The sequence below is a fragment of the Takifugu rubripes genome, chromosome 21 (genome assembly GCF_901000725.2).
Source record: "Takifugu rubripes chromosome 21, fTakRub1.2, whole genome shotgun sequence".
NCBI classification, from domain to species: domain Eukaryota; kingdom Metazoa; phylum Chordata; class Actinopteri; order Tetraodontiformes; family Tetraodontidae; genus Takifugu; species Takifugu rubripes.
The window spans coordinates 3,285,112-3,310,576 of NC_042305.1; the positions used below are offsets into that span (position 1 = coordinate 3,285,112).

The following is a 25,465-nucleotide window of genomic DNA, read 5'->3' on the forward strand; positions in this document are numbered from 1 at the left end:
ACGACCGTCCACATACGCAAGACCAGAGAACACAAACATGCTCATGACCGGGCCTGTAGTCAACGTGCTCAGTCGTCGACGCAGCATCTTCACATCCTGACACCTCTTAAGTGAAAATAAGCAGTGATGTGTTGTCCCGTGGAAATCTTTTGGGAGCTGAAGACAAATTAGTCCATCCTCTCAACATTAAAGGAGCTAAAGCTTAAGATTTGGTTTGAGAATTAGGTTAGAATTTGGTTTTACTTAGCCTTTGGGTTAGGGATTAGTTCTGATGGCCGAGGTTTGATTAATGGACAGCGAGGGGGTGGCTCTATTTTCCTTGAGAAGACCATACTAGTGTTTCTCTTCAGTTAATCCATACAGCCATTTTTACACTTACTAATGTAGGTCAAATAAAGAAGCATCTTGTGTCCTTTGTTCCTCTCTGAACCCCGAGGAAGGCTTCTCTTGTAATAGGGTCGAGTAAAGTACTGCAGTCATTCATCTCCAGATTCATTAAACACAGATTGCTTTGACTTATTACTGTGGGGAGATGTTATTAATATGGGGAATGGTCGTCTGTTATCGTGGAAATTAGTGACAATAATGGCGCCCTGTTTTCAACGCCTCAATTCCAAGCGGTCAGCGCCGAGGCCACGCTGAGCTATAGCCTCCGACGTTTTCCATGAATGACAGCAATTTGTTTCCGCCTGTCCTCATAAAGGCCGTGTGTTTGTGTGCGTGTTTTAAAACAGTGAGATACTGAAAGAAAGCGAGCGACAGAAAGAGGGATTTGTCTCAAATCTACACATATTTCAATGGCACTGCTCCACCCGGGCCACACCAAGTATTTACAACATCGCTGACATCCCCGTCGTGACTGGTTTGTGCTCTGCTATATAATATCATCCAAGAGATGAGGTGTGCCCAGCCAATCCAGTGTTCTGGGCTCAGATGCGGCCATGATCATGCACATAAACTGCTTCCCCGTCCTCTTGTCTATGGGGTAAATGGTAGTAGGGGTGAACCTCTTGTTGCTCTCCACAAACTCACACAGCCGAGAATAGATCTTGGGGTACTCGTGCCGCAGGAAAACTCCTCTGGTCCTGAGCTCACGCTGGATATTGACGAAGCAAACCTCTCTGGCTTTCCTTCCTTCCTCTCCCTCCTTATCAATCTGGTGTGCCCGGGGGTGGCGTGAGGATGAGAGTTTCCATTTCACTATCCTTCTTAAGTACCTTTTTGTCCGGGCTTGAGGAGGCCAGGGACACCTTTGCATATTTTCGGACTGTTGGCGCTTGGACTCTTGGTGGTCTATTAGGCACTAGTTCCCCAACAGCTACCGATACATTCAGAAGGAAACATTCGTGTGGGTCATACTCATTGCCTGCCAGTTGCAGCTCCTTGCAGTATTCCCCAAGGTTGTCTTTGACACTATCAAGCTCTCTGAGGGACAAATAGGTGGGAGACATGAGGAGGCTCTCCAGCCCAACTTGCATAAAGTTGACGGCAGTCTCCGGGTTCGCAAAACCCAGGAAGAGAATGCCTCTCCCTCTGGATAGGTAGCCAGCTTTTGCGAGGCGGGAGAAGGATTTGTGGATCTCTGAATTCTCCCTGCAGTATTTAAGAACGTGTCGGCAGACGCTGTTGACTCGGCCGTACAGACAAGTCTCTTTATGGTTCTCCCAGTCGTCCCGGCGACAGTTTCGCGAGCAGTAAAACGTGTAGCAACTGTGGCATGACTTGAAGTACAGGCAGGCGTTGAACATGTTCTCGGTGCGCTTGCACCTCTTGTTGGCACACACCATTGTGTCGTCATCATCCGTGCTGTGGTCTGGAGAGCATTCTTCTGCACTCCTTTGGAGAGCATCACATCCACTATCAGGGTCTTTAATAGTATCAGGGCTTGACTTGGAAGATGGGAGCTGTGTATTGTCCAGCCTGGGAGACCCCCCCTCTTTGATGTCATCTTCGATAATTAGTTGCTTGAGCTGGTCTAAAAGGCCTTCGCTTGCTTTGCCGGAAGCTGGTGGCTTGTAATCAACAACCAAATCGGCCAAGAGTTCATCCAGTTGTTCTAGACTCTGCTGAAGTGAGAAGTTGTTGTGTTTCCTGTCTTTCCTAATGTCAGCCATGTTGGATATTTGCTGATGTATTAACCTTGGGGATGGTGACTTTTCACCGCCCAGTGCATCCCAGCGGACAGAGTGCACCTCATGCTGTTTGTTGTGGTGCGCGTTTAGGTCATTGTCGGTGATGGTGATCTCGGGAGTTACATACCAGCGGCCGCCTGCGGCGTTCTTCCAGGGATTGCCTGGGCCCTCTCTAAGGAGTTTCAGAGAGTGAAAGAGCTGCGTAGCGTCGCGGTGAACTCGACAGGTTGAGTATGACGGGCTGAGGCGCCACGTCGGCGGATGCTCCGTGCCGTGGTTGGTAAAATAGGTTCTCATAGCTCCTTCCGCGGGGCACCGTTTGCTCTCTGTCCTGGTGGGAATAAAGGATATTATCCCAGGACTTTGAATGGTTTTTGGCCTCTGCACCTAGTCGACTTGTCTCCTCACAGCTATTATACCACGGGGGCAAACCGAGTTCTCGCCTTACTCTTGGTGGCGTGAGTTGTGAAGACTGGTTGGAGTAGCCGGATATACTTGAACGATACCAGTCGTCTGTAAAGGCTTGGGACATTGGAGGACGTCGCCGACCCTCCGTATGATACGGCCTTGATGGTAAGTACTGTTTCTCTGGAGAACCGTAAGCTTTAGGATAAAATAACCTGGAGTTACTCACGTGGTACGGGTTGAAGCGGAGTTCCTCGCCATAATAGGGCCTAGACATTGGGGTTTGGGAGATGTAGGACCCGGCCTCACTCGTTGAGTAAGGCCTGCTATATGCCGACGGGAACGGCTCTCTGGAAAGTTGGTCTGTATAATACGACCTGACGGGAAGAGTGTGCACCCATCGAGTCCTTGGATCATACGGACCGGTCATTGAACTGCCATAACTGGTTAAACTGGATCGGTCATCCTGAAAGTATGCTCTTGAGAAAGAAGGGACCGAAAACCTGACAGAGTCCTCAACGGAGTAAAACTTACTCGGTATATTAGGGTTCGAGTAAGCTCTTTGTTCTTGAGTCAGATATGGAACAGTTGGGGACACCATTCTGTGTAAGTCAAGATGCTGGTAAGTGCTGGGAGACATGCTGGTGGAACAGTGGTAGCCTTGTCTATAAGGTCCACTGTAGTGCTCGCCGGGAGCGGGCGTTGGCGAGGAGACGATCTGCCGTGGCAAATACACACCTCTGCTGCTGCTGGGCTGACCGTATCGCTGCCAGAGATGCTCGGACGGTACGCTCGAAACCTGCCTGGATGTGTGCTGCAGGACCGAAGCATCCGGCTTGATGTCCACACGACACCGGACGTGCGGGGTTACGTTCCCTTTCATTGGTTTACTCTCGTCGAAACAGTCAGACACGTAGAGGGGGGAGTGGGGCTGCAGTTTGATAGGATGCACATCGTTCAGAAAAGCTCTGTGGCTGTAAAGTTCTCTCGCGTTTCCGAAGTCTTGTCTCTGTTGCGGCCTTGGGTTTTTCTCGCATCTTTTTGCTTCTGGAGGAGACACGGAGATGGGCACAGGAGTCAACGTGGCCTGATTCTGGGAGCAGCTTTTAGATCTTGTCCTTTTTTTAGAATCAGACCAGGTAAGATGGCTGGGTTTGTCCTGAGTGGTCTGCTGCTGCAAATGTCTGGTGTTGACAGATCGGGAGATGAAAAGCGTAGATATCCTGGCTGATCAGGCTATTCCACGTTACACCTTTGTTTACTGTTGGATTCTCGGCCCCCTTGTAAGGGGTATTCTACTGGGAGGGGACTGTGGATCATCCAGGGACTCAATTGAAGTCAAAGCTGCGGCAGTGTCTTTTGTTGATAATTTCTGGCTTATCGATCATTTTTAGGTGTCACATTGCTCGGAGGAGTGGAGAGAAACCGAATGCTCACTGTGTGGATTTAGAGGAAAGTCCTGATATAGAGTTGAAGCCAGTATATCAGGTGGATGCGTTCGGGTCATTTTAAAGGAACCACAGCATCCTCCGTTCAGTCAGACTCCGGATCAACGAAGCCTGTGGGAAGAAAAAAGAACAAATCATTCCTTAATGTCACAGGCTAAATGTAAAAATATGGTTTAAATGAGGGATTTATGCAACAACTACATACTTATGTAGTTAGCAAAATACCTCAAAAACATATCAACACTTTTTAATGAAATCTTCAGGTAATCTTGATAATGGACCAAGTAACAGATGACTAAAATTCCAGAGGGACTTTGAACTTCCAAAAACCAAAGCCAAGCGGCTTTCCTCATAAAGCGACCTACTATGCTAAATAACCTTGTATTATACTGCCTGTACTGCATATAGAATTTATACTACAGCTGTAAGTCACAATATGTGAGGAAATGAGCTGGGTTGGCTGAGGTCTGCACTCTCCGCGTGCTATTAGTTTAAGATACAAAGTTCATTACATTAATTAAAGAGAATGACACATACATACAATACTGATTATAATTTTAGTGGATATGCTTGATGATTTGCAAATCGGGTGCTTTTATGAACTGCAACCAGTCATTTACCAATTATATGAATCCATCACAATTAATAATGTTATATGTTCAATTAAAAAATGGAATTATATCATTTGCATGCCAGTCTGTTGAGATGCAGGTTAAAAAAATACTTGAAAACTTGTTAGAAAACTCAATATGACAAGAACACTAATGTGGATTTAATTTAGAACAGACAAAAGGACGAAATTCTACAGATGTTATTGCATCTTCCATTACATCACTTTTCCCCGTGTGGGACAATAAAGGACCTGAATCTGAATCTGAATCAACCTAAAATAATATCTTCTTAAACCCTCCATTTGTGAAAGTTCCCATGTTCTCAGGAAGAACACGGAGAACAAATGCATGTTGGTATGCATTTGTTCTGGACTCATGTGTCAAATGGGCTTTCTTGTTGGCAGCCTCCCACAAGCTAACACAGAGCGACCATCTGCTCATCGTGAAGACAGAGGACTGCCCAGCCTCCCCCCCTCCGTGCGTGCAGAACACACCCAGGCAAGCATCACGCCAGCGCACACATGGCCATCACACCAACCGCCGCCGTGATTCACGGCTTTGCTCAGACCCTCTTCTGTCACCGAGACACCTTAACCTTTATGGCAATCGCCACAAACGCTCGCAGTTCCCCCGCCAACATTATCAATGTTTATTACAAAGATGTCATTGATTATTGGAGTACAGCGAATGAGAGGGATGCTTTGGCAGAACCTGTCTAAATTTAGGATAATATACATCCGTTATTTATTCCTAGAGTGTGAGTGGAGATGAGCAATTCCAAATTAGAAGGGAGTGAGGAAGATTGTTGTAATTAGAGAGAATTTAACTTGTACAAAGTTCTGATTTTCCAAAAGTTTCTGAACTTGCCTCAAATTAAACCATCGTAAATCTCTGTGCTGATCAGGAATCAACAATTTATGTGCGGACGTCTCATTTTTGTGACCATGAAACCAAGAAAATAGACCCTTAAATGCCAATATTCATAGGTTAAATTGCCAGGGGGAAAAAGAAATCATAGCAATATAATGGCTCTGGGCTTCGTCACTATATTATTCTTTTATGAATCTGCTGTGATAACAAGCCCAATAATGTTGGAAACATAAAATAATAAAATGATTTGGGGGAGCTAATGTGTTTTAAAAGCGCTACACAGACTTACATGACTGGAAATGAACAACAGCCCACACACTGCAGACGGAGGGATGCTGTAAAAACAGAATTATGCCAGCAAGAATACATCCTGTCATCAATGTTTCAAGGAATATTAAATCTCTTGTAACATGATTGCGCGAAAGGCCACAGGAGGTTGGTGCTGAAAAAAGAAAAATGACAATTCCCAGCCAAAAACACAAATACGCATTTTCTGTGGAAGAATTATCAAGAATAACGTTGGTTTAAAAACAGGAGATGCAAGTCTAATCCTCGACTCATCTTGGCTCCCGCAGGAGAACTGTAGACTTTGCAGCGCAAGTAAAAATCCACATACCACATTCTGTCTCCATGGCTACAGCACACAGCAAAGGAACCATGAAACCCTGCTGGAGTTGCACACGGAGGCCAGCCTGCACTTCATCATTATGAATTGCTTTAATATGGTCAGAATCCACCAGATTAGTACCATGGCTTCGGGTTTGCACAGCTCCTTCATACATTCGTACATGGGCCAATAAACTGCTGTGCTGTGAGTATTCCTGGAAAAGCAGTTTATATTTATTTGCCTACAGAATAAAAAACTATTCCGGAGTGAGTCCTCTCCTCCCCTACGGGAGGGACGCATTCTCGCAAAGATAAAGTCGATCCTCCAGATCTGCCCACTGGGCCATTTAGCCCTGAAACGTTACCAAACACTTGCTCTACCGCACTTGAGCAGCGCTTTTATTTGGTGCAGCGGCACAAACGTCCGTCACCCTCTTCTGCCTCCACGGATGCATTTCGGTGCGCAATGACATCATTTTTTTTTTCAGTGAAACGAGGAAAAAAGGTGGCGGCTTCAGATCAGGCCACATACTTAAAGAGTTCGGCTAAGTTTCCAAACAAACGTGCGGGTTTAGCAGCAATAGTGGGCCTTACCATCTCGCCGCTCTGGTCGGATGCGGCGGATGCGCTGAAGACGCGACCTTCCGCCGATCTGCCAGCATCCAACGGTCCTTCATGCTGCCCTACATGCCGTCGCCTTTCAGCCGCAGATCGGATGCGTTTACGTGCGCGTATGAGCAGGTTGTGCCTGTGTGATGGAGGAGAGGCAGGAGGTGTGTCTGAGCCTGCGCCTCTGCGCGCGCCTTTGGAGGCGTGACCGCGCGTGTTTTAATGGCGTTGATGGAGCAAGATGGTTGGGCGTGTGGGACGACGCTCGGGGGTGGTGAGAAGTCTCGGAGCAGCAATTCGAGCCCTCGCTGCAACCCTGGATGATAGGAGACCCAGAGGAGATGGCATTTCCGGTTCCTGTTGTCTTCTTCGTGCAGCGTGAGGAGTTAATCAATACTTTTTAAAGTTTCTGCACATGAAGAAATGAGCCCACAGGCTTAAACCTTCTCCGGGTCCAAATAGTTATAAATAAATGATTATTCTAATGGTTTATTTTAATGGTAAAAATATAATGCGTATTATTATTATTATGAAATAAGAACAGATCACTCGTTGTTTTGATTTGCTGCTGGAGTCTGTCCATCTTGACCTTATGATAACTCCGTTTTTCATATACTTTCAGATGAATTTGGGTCAACTCCTTTTGTGTTTCGGCTAAATCAAGATGCCTCCCATGTTGTGCACATGGGATCCACAAGCTGACCTCTGCTGCCCACTCTCCTCTGCTGTCTGCATTGAGGAGCACGTGACGTTACTCCAGGAAAACTGCTTACTGAAGCACCGGCAGACCACGATGCTACTTGTCTCTGCACCACAGTGAACCTGACCTGTGACAGCCCCATTTACCGAATATGATTTAGAACAACAATCAACTCAATTTCACACGGCCCTGCATCCCACGTTTCTGAGAGTGTGATCCATTTGTGCACCCCCTCCTCCAGCACGGTGCGCTGGCATCAGTTTGTGTCAGCTCTTGGTTCGCAGGCACAAGTGTCTGTCAGCTGGGCTGCGAGCAGGTGTCTCCGGCACCTTAGCGGCTCTGCGGTGATCATAAAGAAGTGCACAAACAGAAGGGCTTTCCAATCATCTGCAGCATTGTTGCTAATAAACCTCCGAAAACGAGGCATAAAATCCTCAATGAATAGTTAATGTAGGAAAGTTCAACCCACTGATTTAAAGTTTAAAGTCTTCCTGACTTCCTGATGAGAGGACATGTGTTCTCCTGGTGGATCTCTTGGCAGACTTTATTTAGGGCATCGTTTCCCTCCTGAAGACCTTTGCTGCAGCACGGAGGGCGGATGGTAGCGCATATGATGTCACAGCAGTGCTCCAGTGATTCTGACAGTGGTTCCGAGGCTCTCGCTCAGTCAGAGAACCCCATAGAAGTCCCTGTGACTCCCCAGACCATCACTGACCCAAAGCCAAACTGGTCATTTGGGGGATGTTGCAGGCAACAGAGCTTCTCCAGAGCTTCTCTAGACCCTCTCATGTCTGTCACAGGTTCTCAGTGTGAACAATCTGTCAATTCTCTCTCTCCCTCTCTCTTTCTGTGTGTGTGTGTGTGTGTGTTCCTGCTCAAAGAAGCATATGCCATCCTGCCTCCACCTCCCCTGGTGCACTGGTCTGTCTTCTGGTGTCGCCACCATGATTTGATGCTGTGCCGGGATACACAAACCTTCTGGCTACCTGCCATTTTGGTGGTCTATCTGAGCAGCTTCTGTAGAAGGATGGCGGGTGTGTGTGTGTGTGTGTGTGTGTGTGTATGTGGGGGCGGGGTTCACCTGAAAAGCTGGTTTATTTAAAAAGGTTGTTTTGCTAAATTCCTCCTGCTGTTTGACTCTTTTCCACAGGTTATCTGGGAAATTGATTCACAAACGTTACTGTTTTATACCCCAGAGGTTTTTCCAGAAGTGGAAGCTGTGGTAAATATGTGTTCCCTTTATTTTAGTGGTATATTATCCCTGTTTATCAGCTGTGACCTTGTCCTGAGTTTGGTTTATGCACTATATATGACACAGATGTGTGTCCTTAGCTAGAACATGTACAGTATTTTCATCAGTTGAACTTGTAAATAGATACAACCTTAAAAATAAGGAAACACATCCTTATAGAGCAGTGTAGGGAATATTTGCATGCTTAAATATGTATGAATATATATTGCATTCCCACTTGAGATAAAAGGTTCTGTGTTTTAAAGATTGATTCAGTCAACCCGGCGGATCTTTGTAAACTTTCCGATTTCTGTGTTCCTACAAGGCAGAATTACATAACAGATGCAGAGATGCGCACACACACAGCCAGGCCCCCTACTTACAATGTTGGGCCCAAAATAGCCAGGCTAATACAAAGCTCGGGTTATTTTCCAATAGAATGGTGTGTGGAGGAGAGCAGGATAAAGAGATGCTAGGAGTTGCTGCGCTGCACTGTGTTTTTGGGGCTGTTTAAGACTCAGGAACCTTTTTAAACACTCATCTGCATAGACTTTCAACAAAAATTGGTCCCTGTAGAACTCACATCCTTTCCAGCACAAAGGAAATATGTACAGTAGATTGAATCTGATTCTGGAGGGGAAAAGCAACATCAACTCAGTGGGCCCAGCAGGAGGGAACACCAAGTCTTCTCTTAATTCCTAAATCTCTAATCTCTAATTTAATACACACAATCCTCTCTGATGCTCCGGTGGTCCACATGAGGAACTTACTGTGCGCGTATGGATGAAGCCAACATAAGTATCTGGATGCAGATTTGTTTTCTTGGATCAGACAAGATTTGTTCATCTTGCCCCGAATGCAGCAGAACGCCGATTGCCCTCAGATGGAGGAAGTGATGCTGCACAGAGATAAACCAACATTTGAACGGGCTCTTGCTCTCCCAAATTAGCATGTTTGATTTGGCCCGGAAAGCAAACGCACAAGAACACTTTTATCTTCTCCAAGTGAACATTCATGAACAAAATCATGCACAAGCCAACTGGGAATGTTTCCACAGAAGCCACAGTGAGTGAGTAAACTGGTCTCGCGGGGAATGACGTCATGCCGACGACTCCTCCATGGTGACCAGACAAATTAACGGCAGAAAGACGGAGTGAAGGTGGAAATTGCCTGTGAGCCCTCAGCCATTCGCGGAGGTGGAACCATCCAACTCCAACAGCTGATAATATCCAGTTAACATATGGTTTACCATAATGAAGCCCCCCCCCCCCCCACACACACACACACCTTATCCCTGCAGCCTCATGCCAGTTCATGTAGGTCAAAACAAGCACAGATATTACTCCTCTGTCCTGTTCTGGAGAGCCACACTAAGACGTCCCATGGCGAGCCTTAATTAAACCTTTCTTTCACAGCACCTCCCTCATCCCTCACTTTTCAGTTGCTTTCCCTTTTCTGAAAGTGGGGGGTGAATAATTTATGTGACGTTGTTACATAAACAGGATCTGCTGTGTCATGGCAGGAACAAACCTCCTCTGGTTTAATTCAAACACCGATTTGGGGGGTTTTCATAATGGACGACTGTCATCGGGGCCTGGCTAGTCAAGACAAACAACAAATCTTCTGTGCTCCAGTTCAGAAGAATCAATGAGGTCCTTCTAAATATGGACCGCTCTCTCTCGCTCCCTCTCCTTCCCGCAGCAGCACAATGTAAAAGCAGTACTGACTTGCACCACTTGTGTGGGGATGTAGGCCTCAATAGAATGGCCACAATAGCAGCTCTTTATAAATAAAAGGAGGATAAATTGAGTAGGTGTTGGTTTGGAGGAAGAGGTATTTTGACCAAGAATGGCTCAAGATACAGATTCTAGACCTGGATCAGTTGGGTGACCTCTGACCTTCTCTCATTGTGTGAACAAGTATGTGATTACAGCATAAAGGGTGTGTTCTGTGAAGTTTTATCTATGAGAGGGAATATTTAGAGCTTCTTTTTAACCAGGTAAAAGCTCACACAGATTAAGAATCTCTTCCACAAGAGCGACCTGGATTTGATCCTGATGTATCTGTATTTCCTGCATGTCAAGCTAATGCCTGTGGACATTTAATGTATGTATAGTTAAGCTTCCCAGCTGCACCTGTGCTTGCAGGCTGTTGAAATGGGTCAGATCTAGAAACACCCAGGCTCAGAGACAAAGTCCTCAGTGGTCCTCTTTTGTCTTCTGTGTGTTTGTAACAGTGTAGAAAACTACTGTAGGTACCTTTGTGGTCTGATTTGGTCTGCAGTGTTACACACAGTGGATATGAATGATTACACCCAGCATGAGTGTGATGTAAAATACTTATATCTTCTTGTAGTATTAGATTATCTATCTATCTATCTATCTATCTATCTATCTATCTATCTATCTATCTATCTATCTATCTATCTATCTATCTATCTATCTATCTATCTATCTATCTATCTATCTATCTATCTATCTATCTGACGTCACAGGTTGGTGCCCCTTGTGGTCACAAGTAAAATCGTCACCGTACAACAACAATAATAATAATAATAATAATAATAGTCACCCATTACACCTTAGTGTAAAAAGAGGCAAAAGCATAAATTAAGTCTGTCAATAAAAGTCAAAATCTGACATTGAGCGACTTTATTATGTTGTTCTGAATTGTTGTTAGTTTAACACATTTAAGGTGTCTGTTTTGCAATATAGGATATATAGGATATTTGTAATATTCAGGTTTGAGAAACCTGCCTGATAACATCAGTGCTCTTTAAACCTGACAATGACACAAAATAAGCAAAATTTACTGCGAAACCCTCAGGTCTAAAGTATAGAAGATGAGCAGGCAGGATCAGAGGGATCAAATTAGTATTTAAATGTTGAAGAACAGGCTCAGCAGTGATTCTGCAGTGAGGAAAATATTACATTTTGTTAAAATGACTATTTATACTCCAACAAAGGCAATTAAGTTTGGCACATATTATATTACTGAGCCAATAATGACACACAAGGAAACAAATTTGATTGTAGACTTTACTGAACATGTGCATGTTTTTATAACATTTTCACATCATATAGCTACATTGCATATAACATCACATTTGTCTTTACATTTAATTGAATCATCTAATGCAACAATATATTTATAGATAACAAAACCTCATCTCTGATTTTTGCACTTACATTTATGATGTACACTTTTAAACGCGGCAAGCATCAACCAACAAACGTTTCACCTTTGTCACACCGAATACACATTGAATTTAGAAAGGATGGATCTACCAGAGGAAGTAAAGTACATTCACAGATTATCACAACAAATGACGTAAGAAAACAATGTCGGCATCGATAACTTTGCATTGCACCGCTCATCCCGTCAATAGTTGCCATGGATGTATGTGACCTTTAAATTCCACCATCCCTGCGAACAGTATTGGCTCATCGTCACGAATGACATTCTTAGTGCTGACACCGAGTCAAGGTTCCGCCGCCCTGATTATATTTTTTGGAAACTTTTATGAATGAATTAAAAAAAAAAAAGACACATTTAATATCAAGCGTAAATAGCAGCAGGAGATAAATGCCACAACTCTGCATCACCCACAGCACATTAATTTGGTATTTTACATAACATTCACGCGTTTATGCACCATTGAGCACAAGGGGTCACTGTGGCTACACGCACGGACTGAAACACACAGGCAGCGGAGAGGAACTGTAGGAAAGTCGAGTTCTGTCTGACTCCAGGCTGTTGGGTTTCCCTCCAATCAACGATTCTGCCACCTTTTCTTGACATTCCGGTGGCACTTCCACTCCGCTCTCAGTGGCTGATTTGCCAAACCGAACGCCAAGGAGTGAGGGAGCACGACAGCCATAGCATATGGCTTGCACGTCTTGCACGTGCAAGTCCCACGTCTTGCAACCGTCTTGCACGTTCTAGAACTGTTAAAAACTCAGCCACGGTTCTGAAACCGATTCACGTGAGTTCAAAAGAAAAAAAATCACAACGTACAGACTTGCAGCCTGAGTCCAAGGCAGACGAAATCAACCTGAAAAGAGGCTTTTCCCACTGTATTCAAGTATAATTTTGCAATATATTCTGTGCACAAGTGCAGTTGTGAAAATCAACATTCTATGTGACTACAGTGCATGCTCGACCCTCGTCACTAGTACAAACACACAACAGTGTAATGGAAGACCCTTACACACATACAAGCCTCCCAATCAAATGGAAATCCCTGAGACAGCTCCATTTGATCTGACATTCTTGTCTGTGTAAGACTTGCTTTGAAAGTTGCTTCTTATTTATTTATTTTAATCTAAGTGGAGAAAGAAAAGACGGTAAAGAAAGTGGCAGCAGTAGCATGTACAACACCGAACAGGTCACTCTACACACTAGTTTAGCTACTCGCACCAGTGTCGGGGGGCTTGAAAATGCAACCACGGCCTCGTGTGCACATGCAGGAAAGTTGTGACGAGGGGGGGGGGGGGTCATCGGTGTGAATGGACAAAAGATCAGCGACACGCTGGACATTCTGAGTTCGGGACTGAATAAACCCGTTCTTGGTCACGGTGATGAAACCTAGGAAGGTATTCCCACTGTTGTTTTTTATTATTATTGCAATATTATTGAAACATGGTCCCCAAATGTCCTTCCAGGTGGAAAGTTTAGGGTTAATTTAGGAATAATAACAACTGCTTCACTCAGAACTTCTAGAACGGTACTGGTGTTATTACTGATCACGTGGTTTACAACACACACTATTGATTTTACAAATCCCAGGACGCAAAAAAATCAATCGTGGCAGAATCGAATCTTTTTTTTTTAACAGTCTGATTCCAGCAATACGTTTCCTCGATGCTGTACAGTCCCTGTACAAAGAATGTAATAATCATGCTTTTATTTTGATAGTACACATATGAAGTGGATGTCCTGAACCCCGTAATAACATTGCTGATGCAAACGCGGCGCCTGTGCACGAGTTTCCTGTTTTTAGGGGCCAGTCTGAACATTCCTGTTCAATTAAAAACAACTATTTTGTCCGGCACAACGGAGGGTCATGTTTTTTTCTTTAGAACATTTAAACGCTTCTCACAATGATTTTACACAATAAAGTTTCACCAACAAACAAGTAGGATTTCTTTTTCCTGTGTATGACTACATGCATATGCACCTCTGTAAGGTGTTGTTCTGTGTCACATGTAATAGGAGGAAGGAATGCTGGAGAGGACAGCGCCTACATTTACTGGGTGTCGTTTACTACGATTTATTTTTCTTACTTAGGCAGTGGGTTTAAAGTTCGTCGATGGTCACACAAGTCAGACTTGGTCCTGGTGGGTCTCTCTGTCAGTGGAGGAGGAATGGGTACGTTTCAGTCTGAGAAGAGACTGGCGAAAGATTTGCGTAGGTTACGGATGGTTTCAGCCTTCACCTCGTCCTGGCTAAGGCTGGCTCGCGGCGTTGGGGTTTCTGGAATGTTGAAGGTATTGGTAAGAGACTGGGATTTGCTATAAAGAGAGAGAGATGGCAATAGACGAGAGGAAGAGGCGATTAAAGTCATGCAGCAAACCCATGAAATGACAAGATTGGGAGACAGGACAGAGAGGGGGGAAAAACGATGGAGAGCGTTCCTTTTCGACAGTCATTCAATATTATTTTATCATTTCTCATTTAATATGATAAGAATATTGAATGGCCTTTTTTGGATGCACAGTGGATGCACGTTTAATCAAGGAAATGGTGAGAAACTTAATCACGGAATCCAAATTCAGGCGTCATTTTTCCTCGAAAACCCACCGAACGCAGGAAAAATCAGCCATTTCTCAGCTGGTAAAATTCTGATTATCTCTTGCATGGAAGTGCTTCTGCCTCTGACCGTGTGACGGTAACTCGACCAAACGATCACTTCATTACTCGTCTACTGATGATTCGACCTTTAATTCCGAAGCTCCGGGGACTATCAGTGAAATCCATGGGTTACAAAGCTTTTCGGAAAGCTGCTAATCATGTCGTAAGCTGCTATCGCACGCGCTTGGCACAAAACATCACCACGTCCAGGTTGACCTGAAATGTGCTGTTTTGTGAAGCTGCTGCTGAAGGGTTGAGAATGAAAGCTTCAGTCATGCATTAATCATGACATGCGTATCTCAGTGCGAGCGTAACGGGGGAACTCCTGCTCAGGGCTGCTCTACACCACTGTCTCATCTGGCTCTAATTACTCACTTTAGTTGAGGAGTGCTGCCCACTGCTGGGTTGTCCTGACTGGGCTTCTGTGGGGGCTTGGGCTTTTGCTGCAACGGGGGTCGTCCCCCTGGACCCCCCTGGCCTTGAGCAGCAGGTTGGGGCTGCTGGGTGGTGGGGCGAGCCCTCTGTTGCTGCGACCCACTCTGGGACTGCTGCCTGCTAGGCTGGGCAGGCCTGTCCTGCTGTTGGCCTGCTGCTTTATGACTCGGCCCTTTCTGCTGCTGCTGGGACACAGACTGTTGTCTCTGATTCTGAGGCAAACCTTGACCAGAAGAAGGTCTCTGGCCTTGAGGAGCTCCCTGACCTGGCGGCCGCGTCTGAGCAGCTCCTTGGCTAGCTTTAGCCGAACCGCCGTCGCTAGCAGCGGAGCTGGCAGGAGACTGCGGAGCCTGCGCAGGAGGTTGGCCCTGAGGCTGTGGACGCTGCTGAGACGGTGGGTTTTGCTGAGGACCACCTAGAGAAGAAAGGAAGCTGTCGCAATCAATGACTCACCAAGAAGACAAAGATCATTTTGAAACATTGAGACAGGGTGTTACCCTGAGGTGAAGGGCGCTGCTGAGGGGTGACAGACTGAGGGGACCCTGCCTTCTACAGGACACAGAGGAGGCAAAAGGCAGAAAAACAATATTTATCAGTAAGTAAGTGAGAAATAAATGAGAAAATCCCTTCCGGGGCACAGAGATTAGCTCAACAGACAGATAATCACTGGGTTTCTGTGGCGAGTTGGGCTTTAAACATTGTGACATTTGCCGTACGTTATGCAGCAGAGTCACAGCCCTTTCTCCCACACTCCTGTTTATAAATGACACCACAGCTGGAGGTCTGACTCCTTCGACCAATGTCTTGGCCAGCTCAGTGTTTTGAGTACCTGCAGTGGTTGTGCTGACGTGGAGCGAACTGTGTGAGAGCTGGATATACGTGGAATAGTCTGGTTCATCTTAGCAATCACCAGATCCGCTATCTGGACGCGGTCATCATCCTGCTGGTCTCCAATCAGCGGCATCGAGCAATCATCAACCTAAAAATAGACAAGCCGGGAGACGTTCTGTCTTCCTCTCACGACCAGAAACAGATTTGATTACGCTGCCCGAGAGTACCTCTATGATGTAGTCCCTGCCGTCTTTGCCGTGCAGCGCCTCCACAGCGCAAATATCCAGCCCTCCAAAGATGTCAGCGCACGCATCCACCCACATTCTGTACCTACAGCAAACAGTTATGAATAGCCAGAAGGACATTTCAGGATTTTCTGGTTATAATTTCATCAGCATTTAGGAGGTCTTACTTATCAGACATGGCCACCTGCTCAAGCATGGATGATCCGGTGTTGGTTTTCCAGTTCCCAGAAATCGACGTTCTCCTATTCATTAATTAGAATTTGGAATGTAATATAGTACGATGTGATATAGTAGGTTTCACTTTTCTTTACTCACATGTAAGCTTTATAATTGTCACCGATCTTCTGGATGCGCACGTCATACTTAGCGTCGATGAAGGGCTCGGACGTGGCGTAGGTCTTGGTGAGGGCCACAATGCTAGCAATATCTTGAAAATCATATTGATTGTCCACTTTGACCTTGAGAAGAAAAGAGAGAAAACGTATCACGCCGCTGCGTTGACAAGGAGACGCTCGGGTGCAACCTTGAGACGTCCTCACCTTTCCCATTCCTGAGTGAGCGTGGCCCATCTTCACCACAACGGGGAACCGAGGAGAGCTGATCTGCAACGGCAGCACCATCACACACTTGCTTCACTATATGGACCCTTCAGCAGCTTATAAAAACTGCAATATGATAATATATTATACAATATAATGTTGCAGGGTGCTTAGATAGAGCTGATACGTTAATTTATGCTTGGAGGGATGTTAAGATCGTCCCGCTGGATCCTAATTCATATAGCAGTGTTCCAGAAGTGGCTCTCGGCATTAGTGATAGTATCTGAATAGTTCATATTAATAATTTTGCAGGTGACGCGGCGTCTTCAGCGCAGAAATGGAGCCGGGATTCATTTTCGAAGATGTGTATTAAAGCGAGTTGATTAATAGACGCCTCCGTTATTAACCCCTGGAGTCAAGCAAATAGAAGTCTTCCTAATGATTCATTTTCAGCTAAATAAAACCAAAGGGTCCCCCCTCCCCTCCGTCAGTCGTCATGGAAACATGATGCCGTGCCAGTGGACCGGCGTGAAGGCACGTGTGAACACGGCCTGTACTCGCTGAACCAGTTCTTGTTCTGCGCATCATTTTCCTTTTTGCTCCTGCTCAGCACCGGCATGTGTGAAAGCACGCTCACTTTCAGTCCCACGCCGCTGCGCATGCGTTCTAGCATTTAGGCCGTTTTGCGTATTTGCACATCTGCAAAAGCGCAGTTACGACTCTGATCTGTATAATCTGAGACTGGAAAACGGTGCGATATTCTTCCAAATTTCAGCGGATTAGAAGGAGAAACACAAAATCAAAAATGACATGTGTCTCAACCTTGTCCTGTACCGTAGTCGATGGTATATTCTTACAGTTGTTCCCCAAAGGCCAGATTGGGACGGGGGAAAAAAAATCACCCCACTAGAAAATGTGGCTGATCTCAGCTGTTTTATGAACTATTGAGAGGAAGCTAAACAAAGACGCTGGGGGGGGGGGGTCTCTGTGCCGAGAGGAGACGGAAAAATCTCACCATTTCCTTGTGGTTGGGATAATAAACCTGTTCGATCAGCGGGAACTCCTCTGGACCGAGTTGCTTCAAGAGTCTGGACATCTGAGCAAACTAAAGTAAAAGAATCAACCCTTTATTACAGGCTTCCTGTTGACATCTCTCATATTACATATCAATACTGGCAAAATGATCTAAATCTGTCACTGTTAAACTGGATTCTTGTGAAGAATGACAAGTAAAAATGCACGACTCAACCCTTTAACCAGTGGTAAATGAAAGGTTATACTTTCCCTTTACTGACAGACATGTTTTAAAACCCCATTAATAAAATGGCGACAGTTTCAGGCCACAAAAATTCTAAGATGCACATTTATCTGGAACTGCAGGACACTTACCACCCACGGTTTGTCACAGAAGTTGTAAACAGAGTGCAGCGAGTTAACCGTTGGCAGGCCGGCATACTGCAGCCCGATCACCATGTTGCGATGGTCTCCGTTCTTGTCCATGCTGAAGGCGTGCTGTCGGATCAACACAAAGTCTGGCTTGAAGGACCTGGAACGCAAGAGCACATTCAGAAAGTGATGGAATGGGATGGAAATGAGCACGCTTTATACTGTTGAGCTGCTGGCACCGGCTGGAATGAATGAAAACAGAACGAAAACCTATCTAAAGGTTATATCTAGTTTATTAAAGTCTGCAACACTGATTGTAGCCGACAACAATCAAACCCCTGAATAGCAAAATGCCTGTCCATTATATGATGATATTCTTCTGCTATTTTTCAGTCTTTACCCCTTTATTCTTCCTTTTATTCTTTTTTTTGTTGAATATAAAATGAGGAAATTATAGACCAACTGCACCACCCGTACGTGTTATAAAACCACATAGATATCTATGAAATATATCTCTGTTAACCACCCGAGCCCCTCATTGACGTGACTTGTCCTCTGAAAGCTCCATAAAAAGTGATGCCTGCAGTGACTTATGAGATAAGGACTGGCTACCAGTTGGCATTTTTAGCTGCAGAAAATACATAATGACTAATATATTACAGCTGCCCATAAACCCGACACCTGTTAGGTTTAAGCTACATACTCACTTATTAACTTTATGGCCGTTCCTGAAAGCGTCCACGGTCACGCTGTAGGCGCCCAGTGAATTGGCCACTAGGTTGATTTCAGAGAACTCGGCCTGAAAGGAAAATGTCACCAAAGATTGTGTGAAACACAAAACAGAGACGCAGTATGTTTGACATTAAGCTGACAGAATTCTGTTAATTCTGTTTGAAGGGCCACAGTGGAAACGGATAGAAAATAAAATAGGAAGAGGGGAAAAGCCTCGGGCACAGACACGTCTCCCAGGGATTATGCTAAAAATGTGCCGATAACTTCCATTAGCCAACCATGTTTGAGCCCGTGTGTGGCTGGTTTATGCTTGGTTATATCTTTTCTACCACCTTTGCATCATTTGGGTCAATTAGAGCAAAAGAACCAATAAGCTGGTTAAAGAGGTCCGGGCTCTTTTGAGTGGTCCAGCAAGACTTTGAGTTGGTCACTCAGAACGACTAACTAGTGGTAACGATCTAAAAATGTAGGGCACAGAGCGCCTTCCTTTCCAGGAATCATGGCCCAGTTACTCTAAATAATCCACAGACCTTGTCATGAGCAGGTTGACATGGGAAATACACTGTTGTCCATTTAAAACAAGCAGCCACTTGGAGAGAGATCTGAGCTGCCTTCTTTTAATCGTGGTTGTTCATATTGTGACTTTTAGTCATTTAGCAGGCTCTTTTGTCCAAAGACGCAATCAAGCACCATGTAATTGAGACCTATGGAGGTCTGGAGGTGGCTCCACCATCGGGGAACGAGGTGTGAGCAGAGTCTGGATGCTGTGCCTGAGCAGACGGCTTTACTAGATGTGTGGAACGCAGCAGACCTGGGCCAACATGGCCTGGACCTTGATCCAATCGTGTAAGAGGAAGCAGGTCCAGCTGGGACTCTGTAGACCAGCATGAGCGACATGAACTTAAAGAGGGAGCTACAGGTAGCCAATGGAGGGCCCCGAAAACCAGGAGCTCTATTTTACCAAGGTTAACTTGCATCCAAGCAGACATGAGGGACAGTTTGAGATCTGCTTTAATACGCTCTCTCAATGGTCTTGGACAGGAACAGGAAATGGGATAGTTCCCCAATTCAGTCGGAACGATGCTGGTGGAGAGGGAGGAGCGGATCATCAGAGTGATTGCCGGGGTGATAGAGGGAGCTATTTTCTGTGGTTAGGTGGAGTCCAGTGGGCATGGAGGCGTGCTGCCCTCTGGGGGAGCCAAGGGTGGCTGAACAGGGCGAGCGGTGGGAGAGAGAGAGTTTGCAGAGGTCGCGATGGAAGGTCAGTCGGCCTCATCCTGAACTGAATGGAAAAGTGGTCTCAGAGCTCAGAGGGGTAACTGGATGGGGGGTCTGTAGAGCAAGAATGAGAGCCAGGTTTGTGAGTGGGAGGAGGGGGGGGGGGGTCCTTGAGGTTAAAGGACCTAATCAGGGACAGGAAGTGGGCTGAGCAGGGGTTGTCTAAGGAGATGTTGAATCCCCCAGGACAAGCTAGGGACCATATTTACATTTACATGGGGTCCATATTTTACTCACTGTGAAGAGATCATCAAGATCAACAACTGCACCTCCCCCACCGGCCCCACTGGCTCCTCATCCAACACCACATCCAATACTAGACCCCCCCACACACCAAATTCCCCCCTGCATGCATTGTTTCATAGTTCCCATCCTCCATCTATGACTGTTGATCTGAGTTCACAGGTCAGGACCTTTGACCCTTTCTAAATGATCTCTGTCACGTACCTGTTCCACCTTGATGTCATATTCACTGTGCACCTTTCTTCCTCTGAAGACCTTTAGCCTGCACAGGAAATGGGCATTTTTAAATCTTGATCAAGATGGATATTTCCCAGATACATTTAAAAAAGAAATCTTTAAAAAACACCCGATGTAACACTATTAGCAGCGGATCAGGACATGAGAAGATTTAAATAAATAATGTGTACAGCAACTCACACCCACCTAAAGCACATTTAGAAATGAATTATGGATATAAACCAGGGCTTGAACTAAACATCTCCTGCCTGTTGTGACCCACCGAGGCTCCACGGAACTGAAGGGTTGCTGCTGAATTTATTGATCTGTATGGAATCATTTCACTATTTCAAACATGCACTGCAGAGCACATATAGATGGATGGATGGATGGATGGATGGATGGATGGATGGATGGATGGATGGATGGATGGATAGATAGATAGATAGATAGATAGATAGATAGATAGATAGATAGATAGATAGATAGATAGATAGATAGATAGATAGATAGATAGATAGATAGATAGATAGATAGATAGATAGATAAGCAGGACACTAGTCCACTGCAGGACACTAGTTTACTGCAGGACACTAGTCCACCGCAGGACACTAGTTTACTGCAGGACACTGGTCCACCGCAGGACACTAGTTTACTGCAGGACACTAGTCCACCGCAGGACACTAGTTTACTGCAGGACACTAGTTTACTGCAGGACACTAGTCCACCGCAGGACACTAGTTTACTGCAGGACACTAGTCCACTGCAGGACACTAGTCCACTGCAGGACACTAGTTTACTGCAGGACACTAGTTTACTGCAGGACACTAGTCCACTGCAGGACACTAGTCGACCGCAGGACACTAGTTTACTGCAGGACACTAGTTTACTGCAGGACACTAGTCCACCACAGGACACTAGTTTACTGCATGACACTAGTTTACTGCAGGACACTAGTTTACTACAGGACACTAGTTTACTGCAGGACACTAGTCCACCGCAGGACACTAGTTTACTGCAGGACACTAGTTTACTGCAGGACACTAGTCCACCGCAGGACACTAGTTTACTGCAGGACACTAGTTTACTGCAGGACACTAGTCCACCGCAGGACACTAGTTTACTGCAGGACACTAGTTTACTGCATGACACTAGTTTACTGCAGGACACTAGTTTACTGCAGGACACTAGTCCACCGCAGGACACTAGTTTACTGCAGGACACTAGTTTACTGCATGACACTAGTTTACTGCAGGACACTAGTTTACTACAGGACACTAGTCCACTGCAGGACACTAGTCCACCGCAGGACACTAGTTTACTGCATGACACTAGTCCACCACAGGACACTAGTTTACTGCAGGACACTAGTCCACCGCAGGACACTAGTCCACCGCAGGACACTAGTTTACTGCATGACACTAGTCCACCGCAGGACACTAGTTTACTGCATGACACTAGTTTACTGCAGGACACTAGTCCACCGCAGGACACTAGTTTACTGCATGCCACTAGTTTACTGCAGGACACTAGTCCACCGCAGGACACTAGTCCACTGCAGGACACTAGTCCACTGCATGACACTAGTTTACTGCATGACACTAGTTTACTGCAGGACACTAGTCCACTGCAGGACACTAGTTTACTGCATGACACTAGTTTACTGCAGGACACTAGTCCACCGCAGGACACTAGTTTACTGCATGCCACTAGTTTACTGCAGGACACTAGTCCACCGCAGGACACTAGTCCACTGCAGGACACTAGTTTACTGCATGACACTAGTTTACTGCAGGACACTAGTCCACCGCAGGACACTAGTTTACTGCATGACACTAGTTTACTGCAGGACACTAGTTTACTGCAGGACACTAGTCCACTGCAGGACACTAGTTTACTGCATGACACTAGTTTACTGCATGACACTAGTTTACTGCAGGACACTAGTCCACCGCAGGACACTAGTTTACTGCATGACACTAGCCCACTGCAGGACACTAGTCCACTGCAGGACACTAGTTTACCGCAGGACACTAGTTTACTGCAGGACACTAGTCCACTGCAGGACACTAGTCCACTGCAGGACACTAGTTTACTGCAGGACACTAGTTTACTGCAGGACACTAGTCCACTGCAGGACACTAGTCCATCGCAGGACACTAGTTTACTGCAGGACACTAGTCCACTGCAGGACACTAGTCGACCGCAGGACACTAGTTTACTGCAGGACACTAGTTTACTGCAGGACACTAGTCCACCACAGGACACTAGTTTACTGCATGACACTAGTTTACTGCAGGACACTAGTTTACTACAGGACACTAGTTTACTGCAGGACACTAGTCCACCGCAGGACACTAGTTTACAGCAGGACACTAGTTTACTGCAGGACACTAGTCCACCGCAGGACACTAGTTTACTGCAGGACACTAGTTTACTGCAGGACACTAGTCCACCGCAGGACACTAGTTTACTGCAGGACACTAGTTTACTGCATGACACTAGTTTACTGCAGGACACTAGTTTACTGCAGGACACTAGTCCACCGCAGGACACTAGTTTACTGCAGGACACTAGTTTACTGCATGACACTAGTTTACTGCAGGACACTAGTTTACTACAGGACACTAGTCCACTGCAGGACACTAGTCCACCGCAGGACACTAGTTTACTGCATGACACTAGTCCACCACAGGACACTAGTTTACTGCAGGACACTAGTCCACCGCAGGACACTAGTCCACCGCAGGACACTAGTTTACTGCATGACACTAGTCCACCGCAGGACACTAGTTTACTGCATGACACTAGTTTACTGCAGGACACTAGTCCACCGCAGGACACTAGTTTACTGCATGCCACTAGTTTACTGCAGGACACTAGTCCACCGCAGGACACTAGTCCACTGCAGGACACTAGTCCACTGCATGACACTAGTTTACTGCATGACACTAGTTTACTGCAGGACACTAGTCCACTGCAGGACACTAGTTTACTGCATGACACTAGTTTACTGCAGGACACTAGTCCACCGCAGGACACTAGTTTACTGCATGCCACTAGTTTACTGCAGGACACTAGTCCACCGCAGGACACTAGTCCACTGCAGGACACTAGTTTACTGCATGACACTAGTTTACTGCAGGACACTAGTCCACCGCAGGACACTAGTTTACTGCATGACACTAGTTTACTGCATGACACTAGTTTACTGCATGACACTAGTTTACTGCAGGACACTAGTCCACTGCAGGACACTAGTTTACTGCATGACACTAGTTTACTGCATGACACTAGTTTACTGCATGACACTAGTTTACTGCAGGACACTAGTCCACTGCAGGACACTAGTTTACTGCATGACACTAGTTTACTGCATGACACTAGTTTACTGCAGGACACTAGTCCACCGCAGGACACTAGTTTACTGCATGACACTAGCCCACTGCAGGACACTAGTCCACTGCAGGACACTAGTTTACCGCAGGACACTAGTTTACTGCAGGACACTAGTCCACTGCAGGACACTAGTCCACTGCAGGACACTAGTTTACTGCAGGACACTGGACCACTGCAGGACACTAGTTTACCGCAGGACACTAGTTTACTGCATGACACTAGCCCACTGCAGGACACTAGTCCACTGCAGGACACTAGTTTACCGCAGGACACTAGTTTACTGCAGGACACTAGTCCACTGCAGGACACTAGTCCACTGCAGGACACTAGTTTACTGCAGGACACTAGTTTACTGCAGGACACTGGACCACCGCAGGACACTAGTTTACTGCATGACACTAGTTTACTGCAGGACACTAGTCCACCGCAGGACACTAGTTTACTGCAGGACACTAGTTTACTGCAGGACACTAGTCCACTGCAGGACACTAGTCCACTGCAGGACACTAGTTTACTGCAGGACACTAGTTTACTGCAGGACACTAGTTTACTGCAGGACACTGGACCACCGCAGGACACTAGTTTACTGCATGACACTAGTTTACTGCAGGACACTAGTTTACTGCAGGACACTAGTCCACCGCAGGACACTAGTTTACTGCAGGACACTAGTCCACCGCAGGACACTAGTTTACTGCAGGACACTAGTCCACTGCAGGACACTAGTTTACTGCAGGACACTAGTTTACTGCAGGACACTGGACCACTGCAGGACACTAGTTTACTGCAGGACACTAGTCCACCGCAGGACACTAGTCCACTGCAGGACACTAGTCCACTGCAGGACACTCTGGCACGGCTCTGTCTAGACCGTGCACGGCTCTCACCAGTCGGTCTGCTGGTCATCGATGACCAGCAGGATCTTGGCGTTGCTGGAGCCTCCAGCTCGGTCCGCCGCCTCGGACAGCGTGGCCGCAGCCGCAGCCGTCGTCTGTTTCACAGCATTGGATATGGAGGAGAAGAAGCTGGAGCCTCCACCTGCAGCAGGCTGCGGCTGGCTGCTCGGCGGGCGCCTCTCCCCGGGCCCCGGCGACACTGCGGGGCTTTGCTGCGGTGGATCGGGCCGTTGGAGATCCGTCATGTAGCCATTGGGAAGGTTCGAGATGAAATTGCTGTCGGAGAGGCGTCGACGCAGATAGTTCATGATGGAAACCGGGCAGAACTAAGGGATCTCCGAATATCCTCCGGGTGGATGCGGCTCAACAGCTCGATGTTCAGCAAAATAGAATGACTAGGCTACTTTTTTCCATGTGCAATGTTGCCTGAAGAGAAACAATCCGTGAATCAACTGGGAGGACGATTTTCTGCAGCTTAATTAGCGACACACAGCATCGGAAACGCACAAATGTGGTTTCTCATTTGCACCAGTAGATGCGATTATAGAAGCATCTAGTGATGATCAGCAAGTGGAGCCTACCTGGGAGTGTATCACGCGCAGATCCGCCCCTCCGAGGTGATGATCTCTTTATTCTTGCCTCTTCAAACAAGTGTCCCCTGCTGTTTCCTGCGTCGGTGTCCAACCTGTCAAATCACAGCCACAAACCTTTTCCTCGTCCCTCCAGTCAAGTCCCAGTTAACACAGCCTGCCCTGCGTCACTCCCAGTCATCCAAGAGAGGCAGCCTGCCATCAGAATCA

At 46.3% G+C, this 25,465-nt stretch overlaps 2 protein-coding genes across 3 annotated transcripts; both read right to left on the reverse strand.

The window, feature by feature from the left end:
* Positions 1-562: 562 nt before the first annotated feature.
* Positions 563-6,967, reverse strand: LOC101072807 (apical junction component 1 homolog). Its single transcript, XM_003974492.3, is given in 5 exon segments — positions 563-1,157; positions 1,159-2,307; positions 2,309-3,581; positions 3,939-4,096; positions 6,667-6,967. Coding segments are annotated over 4 exon segments (2,811 nt in total). The 5' UTR covers positions 4,045-4,096; positions 6,667-6,967; the 3' UTR covers positions 563-874.
* Positions 6,968-11,636: 4,669 nt separating this feature from the next.
* LOC101073030 (synapsin-1) lies at positions 11,637-25,465 on the reverse strand. 2 transcript variants are annotated; one of them, XM_003974493.2, is made up of 14 exons: positions 25,247-25,465; positions 24,657-25,091; positions 20,359-20,416; positions 18,609-18,700; positions 17,905-18,061; positions 17,531-17,620; positions 16,516-16,578; positions 16,292-16,434; positions 16,144-16,218; positions 15,959-16,061; positions 15,730-15,879; positions 15,398-15,449; positions 14,841-15,315; positions 11,637-14,125 (listed from the first exon to the last, which is right to left on the reverse strand). In XM_003974493.2, the coding sequence occupies exons 2-14, from the start codon at positions 24,971-24,973 to the stop codon at positions 13,990-13,992; spliced, it is 1,911 nt and encodes a 636-aa protein (XP_003974542.1). In that variant the 5' UTR covers positions 24,974-25,091; positions 25,247-25,465; the 3' UTR covers positions 11,637-13,989. The 2 variants fall into 2 exon arrangements, with proteins under 2 accessions (XP_003974542.1, XP_029684892.1); XM_029829032.1 differs by having other exon boundaries at positions 11,637-14,087; positions 25,247-25,464.

Bases quoted from the DNA above. Each gene is read 5' to 3' on its own strand.
- LOC101073030 (XM_003974493.2), bottom strand. From the start codon at position 24,973: ATGAACTATCTGCGTCGACGCCTCTCCGACAGCAATTTCATCTCGAAC. The intron at 18,701-20,358 runs GTACGTGACAGA...TTTTCCTTTCAG, and splicing joins ATGACATCAAGGTGGAACAG to GCCGAGTTCTCTGAAATCAA. The intron at 16,219-16,291 runs GTGAGTAAAGAA...ATTAATGAATAG, and splicing joins GACAATTATAAAGCTTACAT to GAGAACGTCGATTTCTGGGA.